Genomic DNA, 17,500 nt, shown 5'->3' on the forward strand with positions numbered 1-17,500 from the left:
GCCGCGCACCTAGTAGAGCGGCTGTTCATACGAGCCTAATGCCCGGATTTTTGGTCATGTGATTGCCATGACACATCGGATCTAAGGAGTTAATATTAGTATTACAATAATAATACTGGCACTGATAATGATTGTGGATAGCAAATGAGGCATAACACTGTCTAGTAATGGAGCTACTAACAAATTAGGTCATATTTCTTAATTAGTAAACACAATTCCAACTCACAGGCATGTCAATCTCCGCTGTGAAGCTTGTGGATGAGAGTACGGAGCCCTGTGATGTCACACATTTCAGGGAATGGGGCTTGGTGTCTCTGAGATAGTGAAGGGCCGCTGCTGCTCCCTCCTTCACCCGGACAGCATGGCCAATCGAGCCATATTTGGCCACAGCCGCGTCCCTGGACAGGCCATCGAGCTCATTCAGAACTGTGATGAGAACGGTGTCAATGCTGTATTGATGCAAGCTTTGGACCTGACAATGAGTGTCAAGCCATGGTTCATGATAGATATCTGAAGGTAGGAGAGTAGGGCACATTCTTTCTTTATTACTCTAAGGGATATACTTCTCTTTGGTGACTACTGATAGTGACTATTATTATAATTACTTCACTTATCCCATAATTCACTAACAAGGTTTAGTTTAAAATCACAAACACAGATGACACCACTCTCTTCTAGCACCAGTAGGAAAGAGAGCTGTCAAGAGCATAGGTCCACACTTTCTACAGAGACACAGTCAGTTGTCAACATTCAGTCTAAAGTCCCAGATTGCAGAGATCACTTACCACTTCCTTATTACTACACTCCTGTTTATTGTTGTTGTTTTTAGTTGTTGTTGTTGTTTTTAGTTGTTGTTGTTGTTTTTTTATTCATAAAAAATCTTCCCATAATATTATAATACTTTTATCACATTGAGTGTAAAGAAAATGAATAAAGAAATCATCTGGTAATTTTCCAAATGCAAGTTCTTACTGAAAGCTTTAAAAGATCAATAATATTGCACAAAAAATAAACCACAAAATGTGTCAAACTGGTACAGTCCTGCTGCTCAGAGTACAATGCAATATGAATTTAAGTTTACAGCATGCACAACTAAGAACTCTGGCCAATCCCTTACCAACAAGAGGAACCATGACAGTGTATGGAGTACAGTTAACAAGAGCCTTTATCAGGTCTAAGTGTTCAATAAAGCAGTTGGTGTCGGGTACGAGGAATCTCGGTCGAACTTCCATCTCCAACGTGACTGAGCCTTCCAAAAGGGTCTGGAAAAATAACATCATTAAATAGCTGGCATTAGTTAGTACAACCAAAGGATTTCAGAACTAAAAGATTTTCTCATAAAGGTGAAGTTAAAGGCAAGAGAAAAAGTAGGGGCAGGAGAATAAAAGGAGTAGAAAAAAACTAAAATAAATTGATTTGCTGTGAGAAGCTCCCAGACACAAACACACCCACAGAGGCCTACTCCTCACCTGCAGTTTCCGTTGCTGTCTCTGCTTCTTCTCCAGCATCTTCTTCCTCAGGCTGAGCAGCTTCACTGTGGAGGCAAGGGGGGTTTCATCATCCAAGCCTGTCTCTGCCTCAACATCTTCTTCAATGTCTGAAGGCTCACTATCACTGAAGGAGTCCTCAATCTCAACATCTGATGTGCTGAGAGAGAGCTGTCGAAAAGGGAATATTTTGAGCAATCAAAAAATAATAGGATGGAATTTAGCTTGAACCTAAGGATTCCACCAAGGCAACACAAGGAATGCATTGCTGGCAACCTGTCAAGCCTACATATGCTAAATACATCTTTCAGCAGAGACATGTTGTCCATGATGCACCAACATTGTTGCTTCACATATCAAACTCATTACCTCACATAGCAAGCTACATGGCAATTTTGAAGCTGAATACCACTGATTTAGTGAAACCTTAGTTACTTGTCAATGTAATGTCAGGACACTGCTGCTGCAAATGCATTGCAACACTTAGCTACAGACTTTATCATGTCACATGCATGAAGGTGCAATGAAAACATGTTACCATCTGCCATTTGCAACATTATCCCATGCCACATGTTGCCTTCTTTTGAACGGATCTGAATGCAACTTTTCCAAATGCTTTCAAAATGTTGCTATAGTGGAATTCTACCTTGAAGGATAATTTATATGCTACCCAAAAGAAAAATACATAAATAAAAGAGTATTACGTATTGTGCTAATCTATATCAAATCTTTTTATACCAATATATTAAGAATCCAAGACTACACAAGCAACCCCTGTACTAATCTAACAAACCCTAGATGCCGTTGGAGTGTCTGGAGGTGATGTATCTACCACAGACACCAGCACATCACCCTGGTCTGTCTTCTGCAGCCGTAAGACCGGTGGGTCTACTCCACACAGGAACTGGCATAGGCATGTCTGAAGTCTCATTACACGTGCCCAGTCACAAGCTCGACCCTAGGAAATAGGAGAAATGGGAATTTTCATAGGATGTGAGGATCTTATCTTGAAGTCATAGGCTCTACATACACTTTAATTCCTTAAGCTACATTATTTCTCTGTCCCTATCAGTCAATTATTTTAGGGGCAAATAATTACAAACTTTCTAATTTGCTAAATCTCATCACAAAAAACAACAACAAGCATAATACAGTCTCTATCAAATATAGACTTAAATCTAAGGCTAAACAAAAAAAAATCATTCTCATCTTTAACACTTTTAAATCCCACACATTCCTGAAGCTTCTTAACTTACCGAGTGAACATGGGATGGAGAGTAGGACAGAGTACGGTGGGCAGGCAACAAAGGCTCATAACCCCTAAGGAAACTGTCTTCCATCAGCTTCACTGGCACAACCTCTATCGATGCTGCATCTGTCAGAGGCACATCAGGCGGCCCAAATCCACGCAGAATGGTTGCTAATTCTGCCACACTGGACCAGGGATCACAGTTCACACCTCTGACAACAAAAAGAAAGATTGTCAAAAGATTAATATTGGTGGCTGAATAAACACTTACACAGACACACACACACACACACACACACACACACACACACACACACACACACACACACACACACACACACACACACACACACACACACACACACACACACACACACACACACAGACATACAGACATACAGACATACAGACATACAGACATACAGACAGACATACAGACAGACAGATATATGAACACACACACATACATACATACATACATACATACATACATACATACATACATACACACATACACACATACACACATACACACACACACACACACACACACACACACACACACACACACACACACACACACACACACACACACACACACACACACACACACACACACACACATACACACACACATACACACACACACATACACACACACACATACACACACACACATACACACACACACACACATACACACACATACACACACATACACACACATACACACACATACACACACATACACACACACACACACACACACAGACACACACACTGTCATTCAATCTCTCACTCAATCTCACTCAATCACACTCAATCTCACTCAATCTCACTCAATCTCACTCAATCTCACTCAATCTCACTCAATCTCACTCACTTTTTCAATGCAAGGATATTTAGTGTCCGTGTGGGAAAAGGTATGCCAGCACTTACGTGGTCGAGTACTCGCGGGCAGCAGGAGGAGGGTTCCAAACTGCACTGTGGTACAGCAACCAATCACACCAAGCCTGCAACAAGGATCACCAGAATATGGTCATTATGGGCAAATGCAATACTCGGCGTCAAAAAATCACTAATTTCAAACAAGTTCTCATAATGCCCCTCAACCTTTTCGAAGTCATTTCCAAACATTGTGCAAACTTTTAGGCAATGCGACATGAGTGAATGACATTTACAGGGACAGAGGGTAGAATATTAGCAATTTTCCTCTGAAGTATCTCAGCAAATGCAGCTGTGCTCCAAGGAACTTTGTACTATAATTAAAAATTGTTATTGAGGGAAAGCTTCCAGCACCCTTCTGTCAGAGCGATTTGAGACACATGTGGTGTTTATCTCTCCTTCTCCTACTCCAACTCCTACTCCAACTCCTACTCCTACTCCTACTCCTACTCCTTCTCCTTCTCCTTCTCCTTCTCCTTCTCCTTCTCCTTCTCCTTCTCCTTCTCCTTCTCCTTCTCCTTCTCCTTCTCCTTCTCCTACTCCTACTCCTACTCCTACTCCTACTCCTTCTCCTTCTCCTTCTCCTTCTCCTTCTCCTACTCCTTCTCCTACTCCTACTCCTACTCCTACTCCTACTCCTACTCCTTCTCCTTCTCCTTCTCCTTCTCCTTCTCCTTCTCCTTCTCCTTCTCCTTCTCCTTCTCCTTCTCCTACTCCTACTCCTACTCCTACTCCTACTCCTACTCCTACTCCTACTCCTTCTCCTTCTCCTTCTCCTACTCCTTCTCCTACTCCTACTCCTACTCCTACTCCTACTCCTACTCCTACTCCTACTCCTACTCCTACTCCTACTCCTACTCCTACTCCTTCTCCTTCTCCTTCTCCTTCTCCTTCTCCTTCTCCTGATTATTTCTGAACATAATCTATATATGACAGGTCTTTGATCAATAAATTTCACCAATGAATATTTACAGAAAATTGAAAATCAAACAGATTTATGTGGGACTTTTATGATAGGATGCAGGTCATAGCATGCAAATATCTTTAAAAATATGAAGGAGTTATGTGTAAATGGGTAAAAAGTAATTGTAAACTGTGATCTTACATTGCACTGTTATAACGGCAAGTTTCCATAAGATATAAAGTCACACAATGTACACAAAACAAAAGCCTGTTGATCTGGAAAGTTTCATAGCTTAATATAAAGCCTTTTTTTCAAGATTTGTTTTTCCTACTCTATACCAGCACAAGTAGTGTTCTCCTTTAAATCTGTAAATTTATAACCAGCAAACTAAAAGAAATAAAAATAACAAAATATGAATCATATAAAATTTAATAGCATCAATAAAAATGAGGAAATAAAAGAAGAGAATATTAAATAAATGAAAAATGAAAGACCAGACAGTAACACAGATTTTTTTTTTTTATGCTTTTCAGAAAAAATCTGCAAAGCATAGTGGAATTAATCTGAAATTTCATGAAACCAGTATTCTATACATATTGTAACTGCAGAAGTTTAGATTCTTGAGCCTCCCACAAATTGCTTGTATGTCTGCAACAACTGTACATTTCCAGCAGCTATATTCCTTTCCTGTTTTTTGCACTGACTTCTGCCCACACCACTAAGTGAGTTACAATTACATCATCCGGGAAGAAAAGGCTTTTATTCGATCTGGAAGAGAGGCTAAAATGTTGGTGAAGGATACTCAAGAAACTAATTATCAGCCTGTTTAAAAAAACACAAAAAAAACAAGACTATATCTCATTGTAAAGTTCCTTCCCATCAAAACTTCAGCTTCAATGATCCAAAACTTCTCCATGCTAATTTCTTTATGAGCTTCTCAGTGGCATCTGAAGTTCCTCTGGGATGCCTGGTACAGAGTACAACTTCTGAAATTTGCAAACACGCTAAAAATAACTGACTGACTCTTCCTTGCATGCTCACAAATATCCTTCACTAACATATTAGCCACCCACAGAGAGGTACTTGTAAACTATTCTGTGATGATCTAACAAACAGTGGAGGTTAAAAGAGACTCTGCCTATTGCCTGGTCTATCTATCAACTGTCACACTAATCTCAAGCCTTGCAATGACCACTAAGAATGCCCACTAACCTTGAGAGGAGGCATGAAGTGGGCCAGGGTTGGTGAAAACAGCCTCTGAGGATCAACAGCAGCAACTGGTTGCTGCTGCTGCTGCTGCTGCTGCTGCAGGGATTGCTGCTGCTGAGGATGGTGCTGAACATTGTGTGGGAGGAGCTCCACCACATGCTGTGCCAGGCACCCAAACATCTCCTGCGCCAGAACCAAGGCGAGCTCCTGGGCGGCTGATCTGTACCCACTGCCAACACGATTGTCTACTCCAAGTGAGAAAAGAGAGCAAGTGAGAGGGACACAAAATAAAAATCTAGCATATGCAGAATGGCAAGGACATTAAAAATGTAATCAGACAGTTTTACAAATTCAAACAGCAGATAACAGTATTAAGGTAATTTTACATTTAAAAAAAAAATCACAGATTATGTCATGGAAAAAAACAAACAATATCAACAAAGAACAATACAAAGAGCAACACACATTACACTTACCCTTCAGCTCTGTGTTACTAACAGCATACATATTAATGGCCAGAATCTGCAACAGGTGATTAGTGGACAGCCTTGGAGGTGAGGACTGCAGGAGGACAGAGAACTCCCGCAGCATGCCAATGCAACACTCGCGGAAGCCATCAAGCCCAACGCGAGAGAAGAGCATGCCATGGCAGTGGAGGTAGCTGGTGAGGAACCTCTTCATGAGCTGCAATGGAGAGAGAAAGAAAGAGAACAAAATTATGGCTGAGAGGAAGAGGAAGAGGAGGAAGGCTAGGAGGAGGGGAAGGAGGAGGAGGAGGAAGGCTAGGAGGAGGGGAAGGAGGAGGAGGAGGAAGGCTAGGAGGAGGGGAAGGAGGAGGAGGAGGAAGGCAAGGAGGAGGGGAAGGTGGAGGAGGAGGAAGGCAAGGAGGAGGAAGGGAAGGAGGAGGGGAAGGAGGAAGGGAAGGAGGAAGGGAAGGAGGAAGGGAAGGAGGAAGAGGAGGAGGAAGGGAAGGAGGAGGAGGAAGGGGAGGAGGAAGAGGAGGAGGAAGGGAAGGAGGAAGGGGAGGAGGAAGAGGAGGAGGAAGGGAAGGAGGAAGAGGAAGAGAGGAAGGAAGGAGGAGGGAAGGTGGAGGAGAGGAAGGAAGGAGGAGGAAGGGAAGGAGAGGAGGAAGGAGGAAGGGAAGAGGAGGAAGGGAAGGAGGAAGGGAAGGAGAGGAGGGAAAGGAAGGAAGGGGGAAGGAGGAAGGGAAGGAGGAAGAGGAGGAGGAAGGGAAGGAGGAGGAAGGAAGGGGAGGAGGAAGAGGGAGGAGGAAGGAAGGAGGAGGAGGAGGAGGAAGAGAGAGAGGAGGAAAGAGGAAGGAGGAGGAAGGAAGAAGAGGAAGAGGAGGAGATGGAGATGAGGAGAAGAGGAAGAGAGAGAAGGAAGAGGAGGAGAGGAAAGGGAGGGAGGAGGAGGAAGGGAGGGATGAGGAGGAGGAGAGGAGGGAAGGATAGGAGGAGGAATGAGAGAGGCGGACCGCCGGCGGCAGCGACGCATCTGCGGAGCGCATCGGCGGCGGCTGGCACTCTTCTTCTTCTTCCCGTTGTCCTTATTCTCGCTCGTAGCTGCCCTTCTCTGCTCTTCCTCCTTCTCTGTTCTGCCTTCCTGCCCGTCCGGCCTCTTCGCCGTCTCGGCGTCCTTCTGCTCGGCTTGCGTCGTCTCCTCGTCTACTCCTGCCTTCGTCTTCTTCCTGCCTGCGTCGTCTCTGCCTCTTCTGCCCCCTTTCCGTCTTCCCCCTGTCCTGCGTCTCCCGGTCATCGGCTCTTCTTCCCTCTCTGCTTCTTCCCGTCTCTCTCTGCTGCTGCCGCCCCGCCATCGCGCTGTCCTGCCCCTCTCTCTTCTTCTCCTTTCCCTCTCCTCGTCGTCCTCTCCTGTGCCCTCTTCTCTCTCTCTTCCTTTCCCTCCCTCTTCGCTTCCTTGTCCTTCGCCTCCTCTCTTCTTCCTTCCCCTCCTTCCTCTTCTGCCCTTCTGCCCTCGTCCTCTTCCTTCTTCCTTTCCCTTTTCCCTCTTCTTCTTCCTTTCCCGCTTCCCGTCGTCTTCCTTCCCTCTTCCTCTTCTGCTTCCTTTCCCTCCGCTTCTCGTCGTCCTCCCTCGGCCCTTCTGCATCCTTTCCTCGTCCTCTTCCTCTCGTCCCTTCCCCTTCCTCGTCTGATTCCTTCCCTTTTCCCCTCGGTCGTCTTCTGTCCTTTCCCTCTCCTCTTCTCTCCTTCCCGCTTCTCTTCTTCTTCCTTTCCCTCTTCCTCTTCTTCTTCCTTCCCTCTTCCTCTTTCTTTCCTTTCCCTCTTCTCTTCTCTTCATTCCCTTTTCCCCTTTCTGCTTCTCCTTTCCCTCTTCCTCTTCTTCTTCCTTTCCCTCCTCTCCTCTTTCTTCTTCCTTGCCCCTCTTCCTCGCCCGTCTCCTTTCCCTCTGCCTCCTTTTGGCTTCCTATTCCCTCTTCCTCTCTTCTTCCCTTCCCTCTTCCTCGCTGCTTCCTTTCCCGCTTCCTCTTCTTCTTCCCTTCCCCTCTTCCTCTTCTCTTCCTTTCCCTCTTCCTCTGTCTTCGTCCTCCCTTTTCCTCTCTCTCCTTCCCGCTCCTCTTCTTCTTCCTTTCCCTCTCCTCTTCCTTCCTTTCCCTCTTCCTCCTTCTTCTGCCTTCTCCTCTTCCTCGTCCTTCTTCCTTTCCCTCTTCCTTTTCTTCTTCCTTTCCCTCTTCCTCGTCTTCTTCATTGTCCCTCTTCCTCTGCTTCTTCCTTGCCCTCTTCCTCTTCGTCTTCCGTTCCCTCTTCCCTCTTCTTCTTCCTTCCCTCTTCCTCTTCTTCTTCCTTTCCCGCTCCTCTTCTCTTCCTTTCCCCTCTTCCCTCTTCTTCCTTTCCCTTCCTCTCTTCTTCTCTTTCCCTCTTCCTCTGTCTCTTCCTTTCCCCTTTTCCTCTTCCTTCTTCCTTTCCCTCTTCCTCTCTTTTCCTTTCCCTCTTCCTCTTCTTCTTCCTTTCCCCTCTTCCTCTTGTCTTCCTCTCCTTTCCCTCTGTCCTCGTCTTCTCCTTTCACGCTTCCTCTTCTTCTTCCTTTGCCCTGCCTCTTCTTCCTTCCTTTCCCCTCTTCCTCTTCTTCTTCCGTTCCCTCTTCCTCCTTCTTCTCTCCCGTCTTCCCTCTTCTTCTTCCTTCCTCTGCCTCTCTTCTTCCTGTGCCCTTCTTCCCGTCTTCTTCCTTGCCTTTCCTCTTCTTCTTCCTTTCCCTCTTCCGCGTCTTCCGTCCGTCGCCCTCTTCTTCTTCCTTTCCTTTTTCCCTCTTCTTCTTCCTTCCCGCCTTCTTCTTCCTTTCCTTCTCCGCTCATGCCTTTCCTCTTCCCTTTTCTCTTCCCTCCCCCTTCTTCCTTCTTCTCCTTTTCCTTCGTCCCTCTTCCTCCTCCCTCTTCCCTTCCTTCGTCCTCTTCTTCGTCCGCCTTCGTCCTCTTCTTCTGTCTCTTTTCTTCCTTTTCCGCTTCCTTCCTTTCCTTCTTCATCTCCTTCCTTCCCCTTTCCTCGCCCCTCTTTTTCCGTCCCCTTCCCGCTTTCCTTCCTCTTCACTTTCCTTCTTCCCTCTTCTTCTCCCTCCCCCGTCCGCGGTTTCGTCCTCTTCTTTCCCTGCCCCGGCGTCCCTCCCGTCCTCTCTTCTGCCCCCTCTCCTTTTCCCTCTCTTCGCCCCTCGTCTTCCTCTTCTGTCCCTTCGCGGCGCCCGGCTCCGCCCTTCTTCCGTTACCCCTGCCCCCCTACGTCTCCTGTCCCTCCTCTGCGCTCTTTCCTTCGGTCCTCCCACCTTCGTTCCTTGCCTTTTTCCTCCTACGCTCCTTCCTTCTCCTCGGGCTTCTTCCTCTTCCGCTTCCCCTTATGCTTCCCCGCCTTTTCCCTCTTCGCTGCCTCTTCCCGCCGCGCCTCGTCGTCTTCCTCTTCCTTCTTCTCTTCCTTCCTTCGCCTCTTCCTGCTTTTCCTTCGTCCGTTCCCTTCTCCCTCTCCTTCCCCCTTCTTCGGCCTTTCCGTCTCCCCTTCTTCTTCCGTTTCGTTCTTGGGCCCTTCTTCTCCTTCGCCGCCCTTTTTCCTTCTCTTCTTCTTCTTCTTCTTCGTCTTCTTCTTCTGTCTTCTTCCCCTTTTGACGTGCTCGGCCCGACGATATGGCACCCCCCCCGCCCCACCGTCCCTCCCCCCTCGCCGCCCTCCCTCCCCCCTCCCCTTCCAACCCCACCCCTCACACAAACCCCCGCACGAACTCCCCCAGAGCCCAAATACTAATGTCTCACACTCAATGCGCATCCATCGAGCCCCTGTTGGTGAACCCGTAAAAAAGATTGAACATACAAAAGACCAAATTCCCAAAAACGCACTCAAACAAGACGCTATGCAACTACCTGCTCAAGCGTCAATTTCTTCAGGTCCTCCAAGGCTCCGCTGTTGTCATCATTGTTAGACTGCGAGAGAGTACGCCGATTGGTTGCTCCACTGTCTGGTCTAATCCAAATCTCCTGCCGTAAGCCCTCCCCGCTCAGGGCCCTTCCCTCGTTCCTGCGGCCTAGGTCTTGGTCTGGCTCGCTGCGTTGCACCGCTTGGTACTGGTATCGGGAGTGGGAGAGATGGAGGGAAAGAGGGAAAAAGAGATAGGATTCACATTACCTACGATCTGGGACTGTATGGTACTGACAAAATAATGAGTGATATAAATGGTAAAATGTACAAAGATAATGGAGGTAAATCTATTATAACCGAAGTGAAATATAATATAGTAATAATAACAATAACTATAACTGTTGTAGTAACAATAATGAAGCCAATAAAACAGACATCTCTATAGACGTGAAAAATGCAAACTCACTTTCTTTCTTATGTCATCAAACATTGACACTAGTGAGTCTCTTGCTGACATGAAGGGGTTGGAGGCAGTGAGTGAGCGCACATAGTAATACACAACATCCAGGGGCCTTTTCTGTGTGTGGGGAGAAAACAGTGTCGTTGAATTAATCTCAAAAGTTCAATCATATAATCAAAATGATGAAATGATAAAAATAATGGTCCAACCTGGTTAACAGCAATAATGGCCAGCTGGTTAAATGGGCGCCCATTTCTTGGATGAACTTGGAGGGCCATCTGGTACCATCTGGAACACACCTAGATTTTAGTACTAAGGATATAATTCAATGAAAATGTAATACTTGGATATCACAATTACCGTACCTCAAATACTATTTTACATTTACACAAGAAAAGATGGTTTTACAAAGAAATAAATTTCTTTCTATTTGTCAATTCAAAATAAAATATCAATGTATTATCTCATGATATTCATGAAAACAATCATTTCCCACATACTTACTTCTTTGCCAACGTATAATTGGGAGTTGAATTATACTGCTCTCTGTACCGTGCTAAATCACCTAGTGAGAGGAGTAATTTCTGGGCAGACATCAATGCAAGCCGCACCCTGCCTCTTGTCACAGAATTTGAGGTTCCTCCCTCTTCTAAGTGCTCCTCCAATGTGAAATTGTATTCCCTTTGCAGAGCTTCCAGCAAGTCTTGCAAATATTTATGGCCCTCTTCAACAAGCATCATTAGCGTGGCCAGACTGCGATCCTTCAATCCTGGCTCCCTGCTAATGTATTCCCTCAGTTTCTCAATTATTACATAATATAGCGTCTTCCACAGGTTTCCCTCAATGTTCTTCTCTTGGCAGATCCGGATGTCAGTCACTAATAGCTGTTTGTAACACACTTGGAGGTGTTGCCTGATGTCCATTATCCGTCGAAATTCAAAGGGAAGTTGATTGCTGCTTACGTAATAATTGATGTCCATTTCCCCTTTCTGGATGTTGTACAGAAGTGATGGGTCCACTTTTGGACTTTGGCCCTCGATCACATATTCACTTAGCTGGGTGTTATGAGCAGGCACTGACCCATGCACACTGTCCCCTGCACCCTTTGCCACCTCACGTTGCACTTCACGGGATGGAGGCATGTCACGAGCACTTGGTACAACAGGTACAGGTTTGCTAGGATTATTTGGGTTGTATAAATGTTTTTGCACTACAGGTGTTGATGACCTAAGATGGTGAGATGAAGAGACCACTTCCTGTCCATCACTGTTTGAATTATGGGATGGTAGCTGGATAAGTCCCCTGCGTCCAGGGCTCTCAGTTCTCCTTTGGAGATCCTCGCCCTCTGACCTTTGCCTCTCTCGCTTGGACTTCCAATCTGGCTTCTCAGTCCATGTGGCAGGTGATTCGTCTCCTTGCCGATTACACCACACTGTGTCATTATCCACCTCAGTTCCCCAATCATCCTCAGGTACGTCAACAAAAATCATGGGATCAACATCTTCTCTTTCAAACTTGTCAGCATGGGCATTACCTACACTCTTCCCATACCACCCAGACTTAGCTGTGAAATCAGAGTCATGCAGAAAGGCCGTGTCATCTCCTTTGAGTTCCTGAGCCAAATGATACTTGTTTCCCTTTTCATTTCGCTTAATGTCACTTTCCTGTCGGATGTAAGCAGTTCTTTCCTGACTGTTCTTATTAACAGTGACTTCTATCTTGAGGTCTCCTCCCTGACTTGCCACTTGCCTACCTTGAGCTGAGGGCTTTCCACCCATGCGATTCTTTCTGTTTTCTCTTGCGCTTGAATAACTTTTTGTTTTTCCAGCCTTCTCTACTTGTTCTTGTCCCTTGCTAATAACTGGTTTTGTTTCCACTTTCTCTGTAAATCTCCCCTGACTGGCTGGATCTGCTATACCCCTTGGTGAGTGGTATTCCATTTGACTTCCAACTCCATGAATACCCTGGCCATATTCTTTGCCATCCCCAGTGCTGTCATATCTTCCCCTATCTCTTTTTTGTGATTTAGTGCTTTTTAAGGCCAACTCATCTACTTTGTTAGCCAAAGCCTGAACCGATATTTGATTGCTATCATCACCATCATCTTCATACCCAACAAAACTTTCAATATCAAAGTCATCATGCAATTTATTATGAAACTTCTGGGAGACTTTTTCATAACTGTCATTCCCTTCCCTGTCTCTTCCTCTGCCAGACTTCCTTGCATTCTCAAAATTCTTTTCCTTTCTTCCCTGCTTGGTGGAGGTATATCTCATATGGTCTTTTGATTTCCAAGATCCCTTTTCATTGGCATTTTCTGGGTACTCCACAAAAGTCCCTTTGTGTTTGGCATCCATTTGCCTCGGATAATCATATTTTTTTTCTGGTGCTCTTCCCGCCTGGACTCTCATTCCGCCTGCTCCCTTATTTATGCACAATTCATCCTTCTCTCTAGTTCTTTCGTTTTTTAGTGCACCATCTCTCCTGCCTTTTTCATTCTGTACGTTTGACCCAGAGGGAACCTTCTTCTCTTCCCTATGACTAGAAGCTATTTCTTGAGACTTCTCTTCCTTCTGCTTCATCTGGTATTCAGACGCAGCATTAATCCCCGTCCCCTTTTCCGTCTCCGACCCCATCCTTGCACTATGTCCTGTTTCTTTCTTTAGCAGCTTCTTTTCCTCACAGTTTGCATCTATGGTATCAAGTTTCTGGTGACCAACTTCGTCTCTCTTTTTCCTTGACTGGTCGCTGCGGCCTCTGTTGTCCCTGTTGCTACTGTGACGCTTCCCCTTCAGGTCTGGGGTGCTCTCTGTGATAACCTGATTAAGGCTGTACTCCTTGTTGTCTTTTTCCAATATTTCGACCCTTCCTGCATTTTCTTCAGGTGCTTTATTAATCCTCTGAGCTCGTTTCCCATCTCGCCCAAGCTGTCCTCGCCCTGATTTGCCATCCTGGTGGGTGGCGTCTCCTTTGTTTGTCTTATCATGGAGGTGTGTGTTCTGTGGGTATTCAATACTGCCCATCCTTGAGCTGTACTTCCCCATCTCACTAGCAATCTGCTTGGTTTCAGGTGCATTTCCAGCTGTGTTATCCCCTGCTTTGCCTTGCTTTCCTTTCCTGGAAGCCTTGGAACCAGCTTCCACTCTGACTGCATCATCCTTGCTGTCAATTTTGCTCTCAGGTGCCTTACCCTCATTTGCCTCTTTCACTCCTTGATCACCCACTTGGTTTGATCGCTTCTGTCTCAGGGCTCCTGGCCGATAAATCTGTATTTCTGGCTTTTTTGCTTTGCGAACACGAGATGGGCCATTTTGCTCCTTCATGCTATCATTCTCTTTGGTATTTTCTGCTGTTTTTGTTGCATTACATTCTACAGCGGTAGAGCTCATTTTCTGAAAAAAAGAAAGAAGGTAACGTGTATTTAAAAAGAAGGTAATGAAAACTTTTGCAATCATTTTGAAAGTTGGATGCAAAAAGGTAAGTAAATATTTTTACATGTCTGAGGATATAATATCACTCAGTCTTTGAAGAATAGCTACAACAACACCACGTAACTTCTGTACAGGACACTACACTACATTGGTACTACTACACTGCCCTAAAAAATATTTAGCCTTTTATACCCAATGGCATCTACTCTTGCCATAACACACTGGACCCATAACCCTTGTAACAAGTGAACATGACATACAAAGTCAAGCCTGCTCTATATTGTGTGTGCTCAACAGTTCTTCACGTTTAGCCCTGCCTGTAATCAAGGCCCGGATGGCTGTAAGTCCTTTTTTTTACCATTTCTTAACCTGCTGCCGCCGGGGAAAATTAATAAAAAAGGGGGAAAATGCTGTGCTCATTTTCTATATTTTTGTGAAATGTCTCTGCACATAGATGTCTCTGCTAGTGCTTTGCCACAAAGGAGTCAATTAGTAGATCTTGTGACCGTACCTGATTTGAATTGGCGGGAAAAACATATTTTTTACTAGTGCTATCAATATCGATGGTGTTATTTTTAGTATAACCATTAAAATTACTATAATGTTATAAACATTAGTAACAGCAAAATAAGATAATGTAAAATATTTTTGTAAATCAAAGAAAAGGGAAACAGGCGAGACAGGCAGTACTCATGACTGGCTCATTGGTGACTTAGTACAAGTGTAGCCATCTATGTGTAAAACAATCAAACAAGAAACTCACAGTGGGCATAGCACGTACGTACACGTCATACCTGTCAGCAATGGGTTAAAAAATTGCATATGCCATCACTAAAATCATTGAGAGTGGGGAAAACTATATTGTTTAAAAAATTGGCATATGTGAAAACATGCATCAGCAAAAGATTATTAAAATATATAATTAATATGTATAATAATATCAAAATAACACATGAAACACAGAAACACAGAGAAGTAGGCACTGACATTTCAAAGGAAAGTTATGTGGTCAGGGCAGTACTTGATACTGCACTGTGAACATCGTGGGTGACTTAGAAAAATAGTAATAGTCATAGTAATACATATAAATGTTTATTACAGCCATACTATATGAGTGCACACAGTTTTCTCGATTTCATGCAGATAATTACATCATACAGAATGAGAATACACCATATACTTTAGAATATAATGAATGATAATCTCTTATACTTTAATCTTTACTGTATTTGTGTGTGTGTGTGTGTGTGTGTGTGTGTGTGTGTGTGTGTGTGTGTGTGTGTGTGTGTGTGTGTGTGTGTGTGTGTGTGTGTGTGTGTGTGTGTACATATCTATATAGACATCTACATCTAATACACATACATACATATATGTATTTATATATAACAAATATATGTGTATATATGTATATATGTATAATTATATATATACATATATCTATAATACATACACAAATTTATGCAAACATATAACATATATATACAAATACATATGCATATATATACTTATATATACAGTTAATTTTCCGACTATGACAATCGGGTCTTCCCTTACAATATTTATATCATCAGATTTGTTCTCGTGTGATGAGAACGAATCTGATGATAATCTCTGTCGGATTCTCCAGCCGACAATCTAGATGTGATTTGATAAGTCCCGATAGCAGGGGAGGGCATGAAGTAGATCAGGGAAATTACGGAGTAAAACAGGCTTAAATAAGCAAAATAGAGAACAGAAATGTGTAAAACAAGCACAAAAAATTGCTTAAAATCGGCAAATGAAACTCTACAGACATCGCAGCCATCTTTGAAAGTCTACTGACCGACGCGCCAATTTGTGAAAAACTCTACGGGAAACAAACCCATCATTTGGCAAAAATCTACGGGATTTCACATGATCCAGATCCCCTGTGGTAATCGTACAATGCGTCCTAACCAATAAACCAACCTAACCTAACCCTGTGGGATTTATACACTACAATCTATATATTCCCTAGAAAGGGGGCTCTGCCCCCTGGACCCCCGTGGTATTAAATACGCCTAGCCAGGGGTCTTTGCCCCCTGGACTCCCGTGGTGATATGTACGCTTATGGACCCTCGTGGTATGAAATGCGCCTAGCCAGGGGGCTACGCCCCCTGGACCCCCAGTGTTAAACCACAAACCTTTATATAACGAAAGTTCGAACTTTTCTGCGCTTCCGTCTGTGGTCATAGTTGCTTGGTTTCTAATCACTTTTTTCGGCATTTGGGGCACTTGTTGGGCTCAAATATCAGGCTTTCATTGAGAATAATGTCTATTTGTCCTGTATATCCACAATATGATTTTAAATATGACCCGGAGTCAACGCAGCACTTAAAACGAAACATTTCTCACCGGCATTTCTCACTGAATGGCCGCCGGACGACCTGTCAAATCTCCCGGTGAAGGTTATTGTACAGAATAGCGTAAATAATTACCAAAAGACGTAAAAGAAGTATAATAAAACTAGAAGAATGAATTACATACATGAATTCGAGAAAACAAGACGCTAGTAATGACAAAATAAGCCTTCTCACAAGCACGTAGCAATACATGGACTACTTGATGGATCGCAGTAATGAGTTACGCGTCACATTTGTTTTGGTTTTCGCGAGGTAAACATGGAAGGGGACTTAGAAAATGAAGGGTCAATCTTCTGTCTTCTCTGTGCTGTATCTCCCTTATTTTAGATTTGCCTTTGATGAAAAGTGTCTTAGTTTTCGTCAAGGTATCCACTCCACACACTTATTTTACTGTACTCTTGGTTGACATGCGCAGAAAGTTTACCATATATACATATAAATAATTTATATACATGCTTGATTCTCCCTCATATGGCTTAGCACCTTGAAGAGTTCAACTCGGTTTAATCTGGTTCGCTTAGGATTAGACCTAATATAGGATGAAAAATTAGATTATAATAGCATGATGTGATTATACTGAATTTGATACTTGTTTTCCTTGTAAATCACTGTTCCATCATGAGAGGGTGAAAGGTATATAATACAAATATGTAGTTATTTTCAAGGAAAATACATGTCAGATTCTTGTAAACCACATCACAATCCATCAGAAAAGTCTAACCCAAAGACGGAAACGAATATCATGAATGTTTGCTTAAATGTGCATTACCAAGTTGAATGTTGCATTCGAGATAATAAACCTCGAGATTTAACACAACGAAAACAAGAATTTTAACATTAACCCACAACACTACAGATCGCATATCAACTTCTTCAAAGTCTAAGGCTGCCATAAATTCCACTAGAGACCACTAAACCCACACTCCTCCCGCAAACCAAAACCAGCCCAAGAAACCAAGCAAAAGAAACCCAAACAGCCTTTAAATTCAACGAAAACAGGTGTCACCCGAGACCCATTTCCAAAAGCAGACTCGAATCTCACCAAGATTTTGACTTACGTGATTTAGAGCAGACAGAGCGTG

The 17,500-nt window shown here is 43.9% G+C and overlaps 1 protein-coding gene across 2 annotated transcripts in view; it reads right to left on the minus strand.

Annotated features, from left to right (window-relative positions):
* The window catches only part of LOC125035303 (telomerase-binding protein EST1A-like), a 19,577-nt gene that overhangs the window by 1,929 nt on the left and 148 nt on the right, over window positions 1-17,500 (minus strand). Inside the window, exons 1-13 of one of the 2 annotated variants that reach the window (XM_047627601.1) lie at window positions 17,477-17,500; window positions 11,111-13,998; window positions 10,816-10,894; window positions 10,613-10,723; window positions 10,152-10,352; window positions 6,271-6,478; window positions 5,798-6,042; window positions 3,676-3,749; window positions 2,744-2,948; window positions 2,281-2,445; window positions 1,470-1,658; window positions 1,118-1,262; window positions 227-426 (exon numbers count right to left, since the gene is read on the minus strand). The exon at window positions 17,477-17,500 is cut by the window's right edge and continues 148 nt beyond it. In XM_047627601.1, the coding sequence (XP_047483557.1) occupies window positions 227-426; window positions 1,118-1,262; window positions 1,470-1,658; window positions 2,281-2,445; window positions 2,744-2,948; window positions 3,676-3,749; window positions 5,798-6,042; window positions 6,271-6,478; window positions 10,152-10,352; window positions 10,613-10,723; window positions 10,816-10,894; window positions 11,111-13,995 (4,707 nt within the window). In that variant the 5' untranslated portion in view covers window positions 13,996-13,998; window positions 17,477-17,500. The remainder of the gene's footprint in view (window positions 1-226; window positions 427-1,117; window positions 1,263-1,469; window positions 1,659-2,280; window positions 2,446-2,743; window positions 2,949-3,675; window positions 3,750-5,797; window positions 6,043-6,270; window positions 6,479-10,151; window positions 10,353-10,612; window positions 10,724-10,815; window positions 10,895-11,110; window positions 13,999-17,476) is intronic. The other variant, XM_047627602.1, reaches the window with a different exon arrangement.

The sequence above is a fragment of the Penaeus chinensis genome, chromosome 19 (genome assembly GCF_019202785.1).
Source record: "Penaeus chinensis breed Huanghai No. 1 chromosome 19, ASM1920278v2, whole genome shotgun sequence".
Classification (NCBI taxonomy): Eukaryota; Metazoa; Arthropoda; class Malacostraca; order Decapoda; family Penaeidae; genus Penaeus; species Penaeus chinensis.